At 33.9% G+C, this 13,087-nt stretch overlaps 1 protein-coding gene across 2 annotated transcripts; it reads left to right on the forward strand.

Moving 5' to 3' along the window:
- The first annotated feature begins 2,638 nt into the window (after nucleotides 1-2,638).
- On the forward strand, nucleotides 2,639-10,029 carry LOC139513353 (uncharacterized). Of its 2 annotated transcripts, XR_011662434.1 has the most exons (3): nucleotides 2,639-2,825; nucleotides 3,095-9,686; nucleotides 9,956-10,029. XR_011662434.1 is itself a non-coding variant. In XM_071301756.1 (2 exons), exon 2 carries the CDS (start codon nucleotides 3,182-3,184, stop codon nucleotides 9,314-9,316), a length of 6,135 nt encoding a protein of 2,044 aa, XP_071157857.1. In that variant the 5' UTR covers nucleotides 2,639-2,825; nucleotides 3,095-3,181; the 3' UTR covers nucleotides 9,317-9,948. The 2 variants fall into 2 exon arrangements, 1 of the variants encoding a protein (XP_071157857.1); XM_071301756.1 differs by lacking the exon at nucleotides 9,956-10,029 and having other exon boundaries at nucleotides 3,095-9,948.
- The last annotated feature ends 3,058 nt before the right edge of the window (nucleotides 10,030-13,087 follow it).

Raw genomic sequence — 13,087 nt, forward strand, 5'->3', positions numbered from 1 at the left:
TCTGCTGTTATCAAAAGCAAAAAACCTATTTTTTTATTCAATATACTGTATATTATTTTGAAATTTATTTGATATGGGGGTGACAACTTATATTAAATGAAATGGTTGGCATATAGTAGATTAACTGTTCGATTCTTCAGTGAAATTGTCTTGAACATCCTTCCTGTTACTGATGATGGTTATGCTGTTACTTTTGATCAGGTAACATGACAGAACGTAACAGAAAGGAATTACGCGATAGTTTTTGTCCTTTTTATCACATTAAATGTAAGTGTATTTCCTGTGACATATAACTTTTAAAAAGATGATATAAAAACACACTTAATGTTGTGGTGCACACTTAAAAATATTCTCAGAAAGTGTAAAAAAGGCTATAACAGGATAGAACACCAATAAGTATTTTTCTATAAATTCTTACCTTGGATGGGCTTGAATTTTCAAACCTGGCCGCCTTTCCAACTATTTCTTTGTACTAATACATTCAGGGAATGATGCTCTTCACAATACATAATGAGAAAATAACTTTTGGTCTTGTAAACGTTTCCACAGGTAAAAAAAACCCAGTGGTAACAGGAGGGAAATCACCCCTGGGGACAATTTTTTTTTCTCTTAAAATTTGCAAAATTTTATTACATGCTATAGTTATAATATAAAAAGACAAATTAGGGGCAAGTTTATTAAATAATATATCATATATGTGAGAATCGGACGCCTGTTTAGTTAATTTGGATATTATTTGAATGATTTAGTTTTCAAAAAAACACAGGGGACAACATGATTTTAGGGGGGGTTGAACATTTAAATTACAATATTTTATTGGAAGAAATATAAGAATGAGTGTTTAATTGGCAGGCCATGGTGCATTATATAATTTAGTTTATACTAAAACTTAAAATTTTCAAAAAAGATGGTTGAATAAAAAAATAATTGCTGGTGAAGTGCGGGACATGAAAATTAGACTTTTTCAGATATTGTCTCATATACATACAATATAAATGTGTGTTTGTGGACATTACCTTTAGGATTAAGTCAATGCAATTAGTCATAAGAAAAATGTCATTTAAGTGTGAGATTTTGCGCGCTGCAACTGTCACGGAATAGAATTTCCTTCATAATATAAGTTCCAAAGGGAAAATATGTTCTGGAATATTATTTCCACAGGAATAAATATTACAGTAAATGTTCCCAACGGAATAAATAGTATAGAATATTTGTTCCAACAGGAATAGATATTATGACAATGTTTATAACAAAGTTTCCACTGGAACTTCTGTCAGGTGGAACAAATATACGTTGACAAACAACAACAACATTTATTTGAAAGTGCATACGTTTCCGGATTATATCATCCGGAACACTCACGCCTAAATATTTGAGAGCCAATGGTGTTAAATAAAAAGAGCAGCTTTAAGAGCCACAACCATACGAAGAATAGTCAAATTCATTTAAGTGTGTAGTGCGTAAAGATACAAAAATCAGGATTATGACAGTATTATTACATTTTTATTTATTTCCACGAATGGAAGAAAAGTCATTAATTCAAAGTAGATGAGTTATTGTTTTGTGCAGTCTTAAATGAAATGATTTATATTTTATAATTTTCTCTTAAAATTTGATTAATCAATAATACTATATGTAATGCCACAATGCAGCTGACTATGTAATTAAATACTATCAGTGACCTAATGTCACAGAATATTTACACCATATCATACTAATTTAAGCGACATGTTTATGTCATTTTCAAAGCAAAAGCACCAGAATTACACAATATGTTATACTGTATCTTGTCACTCACTTAAATAATTACTCTTTGATGCTTTCGTTTTATGACTTGTATATTCAGCTTGATTTTATCATAATACTATATTATATATGAAAGTAAAAATGAAGTAATTAAAAATTACATAGATCAGATATATTGGGTCATATCTTCCTGTTTTATATGCAAATTTACATCGATTTAATGACGTAGCACTGAGTCTGCTACTCTCTCATCAATATAACGATTATGTCCAATTACTCACAATAGAGCAAAAAAGGAGTTAAATGTCAGCAGAATATTTCATTTCCACGAAGAAGAAAAATGTGTGCCAATTATACTGCGCCAATTAATGATAAATATATATTTCAGTGTTAAGTAAAATATTCCTGATGGATTTATCCAGAAAAGCGCTTTGGATGCAACAAAAATAAAGTGTTGTTTCCCTTCTAAACACTTTATCGATAGGTTCCTGGTGAAGTTAAATCCAGAAAAGCGCTTCAGATGTAATATATAAAAAATTGTAAAACCAGTTGGACGTGACCGGGTACTTGTACATCCTAACAACAAAAAGACACTAAATACATATCTAAGAGTACTCATAGTAACTGACAGTTAGTTCAAAGCCAACAAAAACTAATATAACAAAAAATCATGCATCTTAGATTAAATGTCTGTTTGTTTTGTTCACACATTCTTGTCAATGTATGGAATGGTATACGACTGTCATACAAGTGAAAGTCTAATTGACAGTTAGTTCAAAGGCAATAACCACTAATATAATGCTGCAAATCCACCACTTTGTACATAAGGAAAATTAATGCAAGTACCAAGTTCGAAATGTGCCAGTTGTTATCCTTTCGTTTAATGTGTAGCGGCCAAATTTGAGAACAAAACCATTGTTGCCTATTGTTGTATTTTTTGGTAATTAGTGATATTCTATTTTGAGATAAGTTACTTTCCCTTTACTTTAATGAACCCCTTCAGGGAATTTGCACGAAACGTGCTTGGTGAAAATCTTTGATTATGATGAAAATAAGGAATACCAGAGTCAACCAATATGGTATGTTTCTTTTATTTAATGCAGATAAATTATCTTTCATGTTTAAAGTTAGAAATTTTGAGTTTAATTGATGTAAAACTGATAAAACTTGACCTTGATAATTTGGCAATTATTTACCGTAAATGTTCATGATATTACATTTTTGAATGAGAACAAGTGTATGTTACTACTGTAAATGTTATGATAGATGCACTTTTGTATTGTATTATAATTCACAAAATGTTAGTTTTGATAGTAGAATTTAGTGTGTTTTATCTTTTATTTTGTAGTTAATCTTTTCGTACCTGAATAAAGAGATTTGAACGGAAGGAATTAGTATTTATTTGGTATAGACATCATATCATTAACATATTGACATGGATTTAACAGAAAGCGACACCAAAGCCACTAAAGATGAAGAAAGTGCAAATATAATAGACACAAATGTAATTGAAGAAAGTGCAAATATAAAAGACACAAATGTAACGGAAGAAACGAACAGTACGACTACATGTAGTTCAGAATCAGAACATGTAGATGGTGCCAGAGCAAGAACATTATCAGAAAAAGGACAACAATACGAATTTGATAAGCTTGCCCATAGTTACGGTGGCTTAAATCGTCTTTCTGAAAACATTATTGATCTAATAGCAGATAAAGCACCATATGATACCATCAAAGGGAAGTATTCAATATGGATGGACAAATATGAGATGTTCATTGAACAACACCAAAACATTATGCCTAAGATAGGTCATGAGGAAGACAAAGAATCATATATGATGGTTTTCCAAGAAAGAGATGAATCTTTACGCGAGATCAAGAGATCAATAGAAAATTATTTCAACGCTATCCGCGAAGAAAATAAACAAACACAGAGGTCAAAAAGTGTAATTAGCAAACGATCATCACTTTCAAGATCAAGTTTATCATCGCAAAGGTTAAAAGAAGAACAAAAACGAGTTGAATTAGAGACAAAATTGGCAGCACTTAAAAGAAAGAAAGACATTGAGTTAGCAAAGTTAAAATTAAAATTAGAAGAAGAAGAATTACAACTTGACACCGATATAGCTATAGCAGACGCAAAAACAAAATTATTAGACAAGTATGAAAATCTTGAATCTGAATCAAATAGTACATGTAGTACTCACGTTTCGAAAGTACAATCAAAACCAAAGAAATCTGACATTGCACAAAAAACAGCTGTGAATTATAACGTAATGGCAAAACCGTTTGTACCAAAGAACGAGATAAAAGAAGTACTCGATACTAGACCAGTTAAAGCCCTACAGGTCAATAAAATTATATCTACCTCAAACAACACACATTTGCAAGAACCTAAAAATGAACATAATACGACTGTGATATCCAGCATTAAACATGATGAAAATATGAACAATATTCAGGCTAATACAGTGGAAAATAGCAATATAGCGGAAAATAGTATGTCTGCAGTAGTGAAACACTTACGAAAACCTACACCTGATATTAAGAAATTTGGAGGAAACCCTTTAGAATACAGAAAGTTTTATAGACAATTTCAAGCAAGAATAGTTGCAAATACAGATAACGAGGAGGAGAAAATGACTTATTTGGAACAATTTACATATGGCGAAGCAAGCAAAGTAGTAAGTGGATTCAGCCATTTAATAGGCGAACATGCATATAGTGCAGCAATCAAACAATTAGAAGAAAGATACGGAGATACAGAAGTTATTGCAAATGCATTCATTAAAAGAGCACTAGAGTGGCCTACCATACAAGCTGGAGATTCAAAGTCACTTGATGATTTCTCTTTATTTTTGATTGAATGTGAAAATGCAGCTGAAAGCATGGAAGCTATGCGTATTCTTGAATACTCCGAGAACATTAAACGACTAATGATTAAATTACCATTCTACTTTCATGATCGATGGAGAAATGTAGTTATGCGAACAAAGGAAAAGAAAGAGTCTGTAACATTTACACATTTTGTGCAGTTTGTTAAACAGGAAGCTAAAAAGGCCAATGACCCAACTTATGGTAATATAGCGGTTTCTGCAAAACAGAATAATACAAGAGACCAGAAGGCTAAAAATGTGACTGATAACAAATCGAAACAGACTCAAAGGATGAGCTTTGCCACAGATGTTAAAAACGAACATGATAAGCATGTAAATGAACTGAAATGTACCTACTGTGGAAACTGTCATAAATTAGAAGATTGCAAAAGCATACTATCTTTGAGTATTAGAAACCGTTATGAACATTTAAAGAGCAAAGGTCATTGTTTTGGTTGTCTCAAAATAGGACACAGAACAGTTAACTGTAAAATGCGAGCCACATGCCTCATTTGTAACAAAAGACATCCGACTTTACTTCACGACAAAGACAAAGTACCAAGAGATGTTACACCAATGAAACAGAGTGAAAGTTCGACAGAGGTGGAAAACAAGACTAGCGCGTGTACAAGCTATTTATCAGATAATAACAGCCAAGTAGGGGCTGGGGATATGTCATGTGCAATGGCTATAATACCAGTAAGGGTAAAACTGAAGAATAAAGCACCTTGTGTAGAGACATACGCATTCTTTGATTCAGGAAGTAGCGTGTCATTCTGTACAGAAAATCTGTTGCACAAGCTAGGTGGAAATGGTAAAAGAATGCAGATTACACTGAATACCATGGGTGAACCGTATAAGATGACAACTTATGCAGTTTCTGGATTACAAGTATTGGACCTAGAAATGAATGATGTTGTAGAACTTCCAAGAGTCTATACAAAGGATGAGATGCCAGTTTCAGTGGATCACATTCCGAAACAAGAAGAAATTTCGAAATGGAGTCACTTGTCGGGAATTAAATGGCCTAACCTTGATGCTAGTATTGGACTTATGATAGGCAATAATGTCCCAGATGCCTACACACCCTTTGAGGTAGCAACAGGACCAAGTGGGTCCCCACATGCCACACGCACTAGATTAGGGTGGATTATATGGAATATGATACGAGAATGTACAGGAACTAATAAAGTCGTTAATCGAGTAGAGATGTCTGCGATTCATGAAGAAGAGCATTCAAGGCTTAACGAGTTAGTTGAAAAATCTATGAACTTTGATTTTCCTGAACGCATCATAGATGACAAGAGAGAAAACTCAGTAGACGACAATTCTTTCTTAGATTATGTGAATAAGAATATTCATTTTGAGAAGGGACAGTACTACATTCCGCTACCCTTCCGTGACAGCAATGTGAAACTGCCGAATAATGCTTCCCAGGGCCAGCAGCGATTGAGAAGTCTTAAGAACAAGTTTATAAAGAATCCTAAATTCAAACAGGACTATACTGATTTTATGGACAAACTGTTAGAAAGAGGTTACATGGAACACGTCCCTAAGGAACAGTTCAACAGAAACGATGGACGAGTATGGTATATCCCGCATCATGGTGTTTACCACAGTCAGAAACCAGACAAAATTAGAATTGTGTTTGACTGTTCAGCTACATATATGGGTGTGTCTCTAAATAAACAACTCTTACAGGGACCAGATCTCACTAATAACCTTCTAGGTGTTCTCATAAGATTCCGTGAAGAGAAAGTTGCAATTTTAGGAGATATAGAAGCTATGTTTCACCAGGTGAAAGTGCCACCACTTGATAGAGACTGTTTAAGATTCTTTTGGTGGCCGAACGGTAACATGGAGAATGAACCGGAACAGTATAGAATGACCGTGCATTTGTTCGGTGCCACATCATCACCAAGTTGCTGTAACTATGCGCTAAAAAGAACAGCTGAAGACTTCGGTGAACACTATGACAAAGTAGTAGCACATACAATAACTAAGAGCATGTATGTTGATGATTGTCTTTCGTCCTTATCGACTGACGTTGAGGCAATATCGTTGATAAAGAACGTAACTTCTTTGTGTCAAAAGGGTGGATTTCATATGACAAAATGGATCAGTAACAGCCCACTCGTAATTAAATCGATACCAGAGGAGGAGCGTGCCAAAGAGGTCAAGCAGTGGAGTCTTGAGGATGACCTCCCGGTTGAACGTGCATTAGGTGTGCAATGGTTTATAGAGACTGACACTCTTGGATTCAGAATTAAGTGCAAAGAAAAGATAGCGACTAGAAGAAGTATTCTTTCAATTACTAGTTCAGTATATGATCCTTTAGGAATTATATCGCCGTACGTGCTGAATGCTAAATCTATACTACAAGGTTTGTGTAGACAAGGATTTAGTTGGGATAAAGAACTTACAGGACCTGATTTAAAGAAATGGAATGATTGGTTAGATCAGCTTTCCGACCTTGAGAACGTGAGAATAGACAGGTGCTATAAACCTGAAAACTTTGGAAAGGTTGTTTCATCTCAGCTGCATTGCTTTTCGGATGCTAGTGAAATTGGCTACGGAATGGTATTTTATTTACGCCTTGTTGATGATGAAGGTATGATTCATTGTTCTTTTGTACTCGGCAAGTCTCGGGTAGCACCATTGAAAAAGGTAACTATACCTAGGATGGAACTTACAGCCGCAACACGAGCAGTAAAACTAAGTAAAGTAATATTAGAGGAGTTAAACTATAGTATAGACAAAACATTCTTTTGGACAGACAGTATGTCAGTATTACGCTATATCAGCAATCAGAATATACGTTTCCACACTTTCGTTGCAAACCGCTTAGAAGTCATTCACGAAGCTACAATTGTTGATCAGTGGAAGTATATTAACACAAAGCTTAATCCCGCCGATTATGCATCTAGGGGAATGTCAGTTTCAAAGTTTGAATCAAACCCAGACTGGTTCAATGGACCAGAGTATCTTTGGAAACCAGAAATAGAATGGCCAGAAGGGCACATAGACAAGACTATTATTGATGAAGATAAAGAAGTGAAACGAGTCGTTAACACTACAATATTGTCAAGCAAACATCACGAATTAGATAGACTGTTTTCTCTATTCTCAGAATGGAAGAAACTGAAGAAAATAACTAGTTGGTTATTTATTGCGTTATACAACTTAAGGAAACTCGTTAAGGAAAGAAAACAGATAAGAAACAGACGTCAGTCAGAGAATGAGAACTCAGTAGATAATCAGAATGAACGAACAGTTAGAAAATCATTGAACGGAGTAACGAAAGATGTTCAGATCACGTTACCGACAACTGAAACACTTAATAGATCAGAAATGGCTATCATTAAATATGAGCAAAATGTTCACTTTGAAGAAGAAATACATGTACTTCAAAATATTGACCGAGGTAAAGTGTTAAAGAAGTCATCTAAACTCTTCAAACTTAATCCATTTATAGACGAGAATGGTTTGTTAAGAGTAGGAGGAAGATTAGAGCGTGCTGATTTGCCGTATGATGCGAAACATCCAATATTATTACCGAAAGACTCTAACATTTCAAAGTTGATTATTGAAGACATTCACCGTTCAGTAGGACACTTGGGTAAAAACTCAATTCTGGCGCAACTAAGGCAAAAATTTTGGATTATTGGTGCTGGCTCTATGATTAAAGCAATAGTATCAAAATGTGTAATCTGTAGGAAGTACTGTGCACCATTTGTTGACCAAAAAATGGCTAATTTACCAAAGGAGAGACTTATATCTGACAAACCACCATTTACGATGGTTGGAATGGACTTTTTTGGACCGTTTCAGATCAAACAAGGAAGAAGTTTAGTGAAACGATATGGAGTTATCTTTACTTGTCTTTCCATTCGTGCCGTTCACTTGGAAATCGCACATTCTATGGATACAGATTCTTGTATAAACGCAATCAGACGTTTAATATCCCGCAGAGGAAATCCAGAATTCATAAGATCAGACAACGGAACAAATCTAGTTGGAGCTGAAAGAGAAATGAGAGAAGAAATAGAAAGATGGAACATAGACAAGATAAATAATTTCATGCTTCAGAAAAGTATAAAATGGGCATTCAACCCTCCTGCCGCGTCACACTTTGGAGGCGTGTGGGAGAGATTAATAAGATCAGTAAGAAAGGTGTTATATTCTGTCATGCAAGAGCAGAGTCTTCGATTGAACGATGAAAATCTGAATACATTGTTTTGTGAAGTGGAAGCAATCTTGAATAACCGTCCGATTTCTGAAGTATCTGAACACGTAGACGATTTAAAGGTGCTTACTCCGAACCATCTTCTCTTATTAAGACCTGGCGAGTACTTTCCTCCAGGAACTTTTTGTAAAACAGACAATTACGTAAGAAGACGTTGGCGACAAATACAATATCTAGCAGACATTTTCTGGAAGAGATGGACTCATGAGTATTTGCCTTTATTACAAAGTAGGCAAAAGTGGAACTCTGAAAAGCGAAACTTGAAAATAGGAGACATTGTATTGATCCAGGATAATACACCGAGGAATCTTTGGAACTTAGGAAGAATCATTGAAGTACTAAAGGACAAGTCAGACAATGTTCGTATAGTGAGGCTAAAAACATATTCAACAACATTATTACGACCAGTCGCAAAGTTGTGTTTGGTATTAGAAGCTGATATTTAGAGTCATAGTTTGCACTAGTCATGTTAGAACAGTAACTTGTGTTTGAAAGTACTTTGTTGTATAAATGGACTATATAAAGGTTTAGTTTATTGATTGTCACTTAAATTGGGAAATTATTTGGCCTTCTTATAATTTTTGATAATTGAGTTCTTTAAGACCACAATTAAGGGGCTGGAATGTAGCGGCCAAATTTGAGAACAAAACCATTGTTGCCTATTGTTGTATTTTTTGGTAATTAGTGATATTCTATTTTGAGATAAGTTACTTTCCCTTTACTTTAATGAACCCCTTCAGGGAATTTGCACGAAACGTGCTTGGTGAAAATCTTTGATTATGATGAAAATAAGGAATACCAGAGTCAACCAATATGGTATGTTTCTTTTATTTAATGCAGATAAATTATCTTTCATGTTTAAAGTTAGAAATTTTGAGTTTAATTGATGTAAAACTGATAAAACTTGACCTTGATAATTTGGCAATTATTTACCGTAAATGTTCATGATATTACATTTTTGAATGAGAACAAGTGTATGTTACTACTGTAAATGTTATGATAGATGCACTTTTGTATTGTATTATAATTCACAAAATGTTAGTTTTGATAGTAGAATTTAGTGTGTTTTATCTTTTATTTTGTAGTTAATCTTTTCGTACCTGAATAAAGAGATTTGAACGGAAGGAATTAGTATTTATTTGGTATAGACATCATATAATGTGTTTGAGATTTTGATTTCGTCGTTTGATAGGGGAGTTTCCAATTTGAATTTTACCTTGGAGTTCGGTATTTTTATTGTTTTACTTTTTTTAAATATTCAAATTCCAATAGGATGTTGTACTGTAAGGTGAATATTTTCAGTAGAAAATGAAACTTCCTATTTCAAAAACACACATAATTGTGTGAATATTAAGTAATTCCTATATGTTGATAACAGGAGATATATTCTACTGCATGCTTAAATCTAAAATTATAATTCAATATTATCTTGGGAAGTATTACAGATCAAAAACATTGCCTTTGACTTTTTGTGATTAAAATTCATAATTAGCCAATCTTTTCAGACGATTGTGAGATTTGTTCTAAATCACTGTGTAATGACATCCTCTTTTGTGCAAGGACTATCACTGGAATAAGAAAGGAACGTGTTATCAGCAGACAATTGAGTTGGACTTTTCAAATTATCAGCTATGTTGTCTACATAAGTAAGTAAAGAATAGTAGGGGAACAAATACAGTGCCTTGTGGAAGTCCTGCACTATTGTTCCCTAGGAGTGAATATGAACTTAAAACAAAATACTTTGTTTTCTATTTCAAATACAGCTTTCAAAGCATTTTTACAGTTTCCACCAGTACAATACGGTTTCTAATTTATTAAGAGACCACCATGCCACAAACTGTCAAAATCATTCCACAATATCAAGTCATATGTCGAGAGTCTGTAATAATGTTATACGGCAGTCATGGTGTGGCATTCATTATATAAGTGTATATTGCAGTACATTTCTATTAGCGGCATGCCACACACTTTAAAAAGCTTTCCGAGATATCAAGTCATATGTCGAGAGTCGGCAATAATGTTATATATACAACAGTCATGGTGTGGCATACATTATATAAGTGTATATTGCAGTACATTTCTATTAGCTGCATGCGACACACTTTAAAAAGCTTTCCGAGATATCAAGTCATATGTCGAGAGTCGGCCATAATGTTATATATACAGCAGTCATGGTGTGGCATACATTATATAAATATATCTTGTAGTACATTTCTATTAGCTGGTGAACGGTAAAGTAACCTGGAATAAAAACTGACTGAAATCGGTAAAATAAATTCTTTGCTATCATTAATCAAATACATTTTTTAAATATAATTCTCATAAATACTGTTAATAAAGAGGTTAGTCTATCATCGGTAATCAGCTATTTTGCTCTGATTTGGAAAGGTGTCATAACAACAGCGGTTTCCTATTGATTATGCAACTTCGGACTATGATTGACAGAGGTGACTTATTGTTTGTTGATAAATAATGTTTATTATTGTGCGTCCTCCCACAAACAGTTGTTTACAATGTGTATTACATTTTGTTAAGCACGCCTTAATACATATTTTATGTATTTTTCGACAGTTCATGATAGTCCCACATCATCGTTTGAAAAGTGCACAGCCACAAATATTTGTACATCTTTGTTGTTACAAAACAGCGTACGCTTTCATAGATCAAGATGTACTTAGTCCTACTTATCCGTTACTGTTACAGTTTTGGTTTTTTTTTTATATTTGGTTAGTATCTTGTTAGTAGTAAAATTGAGAATGAAAATGAGGAATATGTCAAAGAGAAAACAAACCGACCTAAGAGCAGACAACAGCTGAAAGCCACCAATGGGTCTTCAATGCAGCGAGAAAATCTCGCATTCGGAGGTGGTCATCAGCTTGCCCCTAAATAAAATTGTGTACTAGTTCAGTGCAAATGGACGTCATACTAAACTCCAAAACATACAAATGAACTAAAATTTAAAAAAAAACAAAAACATACAAGACTAAAAAAGGCTAGAGTCTTCCCACTTGGGACGGGCTAAAAAATGCGGCGGGGTTAATCATGTTTTGTGAAATCTCAGCCTTCCCCTTATACCTCTAGCCAATGTAGTATTATACTTCCCCTTTAAAGATGTAGATATCAAGATACAAGAAAGGGCAGTGTTCATTGTTAGTATTAGCTTTATAAGTCATCACCTCTCACAAAGCGCGCAATAAATTGTCATTAAAAAGTATCTGTGTATTTGTATGTGTTTGTATTCATTCGTCTATAAAAAAAAAAGTATGGCTCTACAAACAGTCATGAAAGAAATGCTACGACATTCAAGCTGACAACACGTACAAACGGTAATAAGGCAATAAGAAGACATCTACTTCTCTACGTAACCCAATAAATGTCATAAAATTATGATTGATGTCTTCCAAACATTCGACCGCACTATATATAGTTCGTTTTCTAGAAATAATGCCTATCTCAACTAAGCCGGACAATACCGGTAGGAACTACCAGTAAGAACACACAGGGATATCAATTTAATAGAAATAAAGCCAATCCCGACTGAACCAGAGCATGTCGATAAGAACTGCATGTACTAGTAAGAACACGCAGAAATGTCAATTATTTCAAAGAAGTATAAACATGCTGATTACATGAATACCACCGGGTAAATTAGAAATTGACAAATATGTTTATGATAAAAGTGAAACATGATTATCATATTTGCTACATTCAAAGAGTGTTTTTTTTATTTATTTCCTGCAACATAAGGAGGCAACTGATTTTAAAATCACTCTCTCAAGGACTATGCGGCTTGGCTTGATAATTGCTAGTGGACTGATAGTCCCGGAGAGTATCACCAGCCCAGTAGCCAGTACTTCGGCATAGGCATGAAAATACGGATTTGTGTAATTAAAATGTGCTGAACATTAGAAAATGCTGGAAATTAAGATTTCTTGCCCGACATTGGCTATACTTGTTTGCCTGTTTTGGTTTATAGCTCTTATATTTTTTATAAGCTTTGGCCATAATTTTGAAATAGTTTGACCTCGAGGATCACTAGAGATACATTAATTGTCGAAATGCGCAACTGGTGCAGAAAAATTGTACACCGTTTATGTTATTGTAATATTTCCTTATTGTATTTCCCTTTTAACAATTTAAAAATACAAATTATGTATGCAACGGAGTAGAGAGAATATATTCCTTATATTTGTTTTAAAAGACCTAACGGCACATTA

This window comes from Mytilus edulis, chromosome 2 (genome assembly GCF_963676685.1).
Source record: "Mytilus edulis chromosome 2, xbMytEdul2.2, whole genome shotgun sequence".
Taxonomy (NCBI): Eukaryota; Metazoa; Mollusca; class Bivalvia; order Mytilida; family Mytilidae; genus Mytilus; species Mytilus edulis.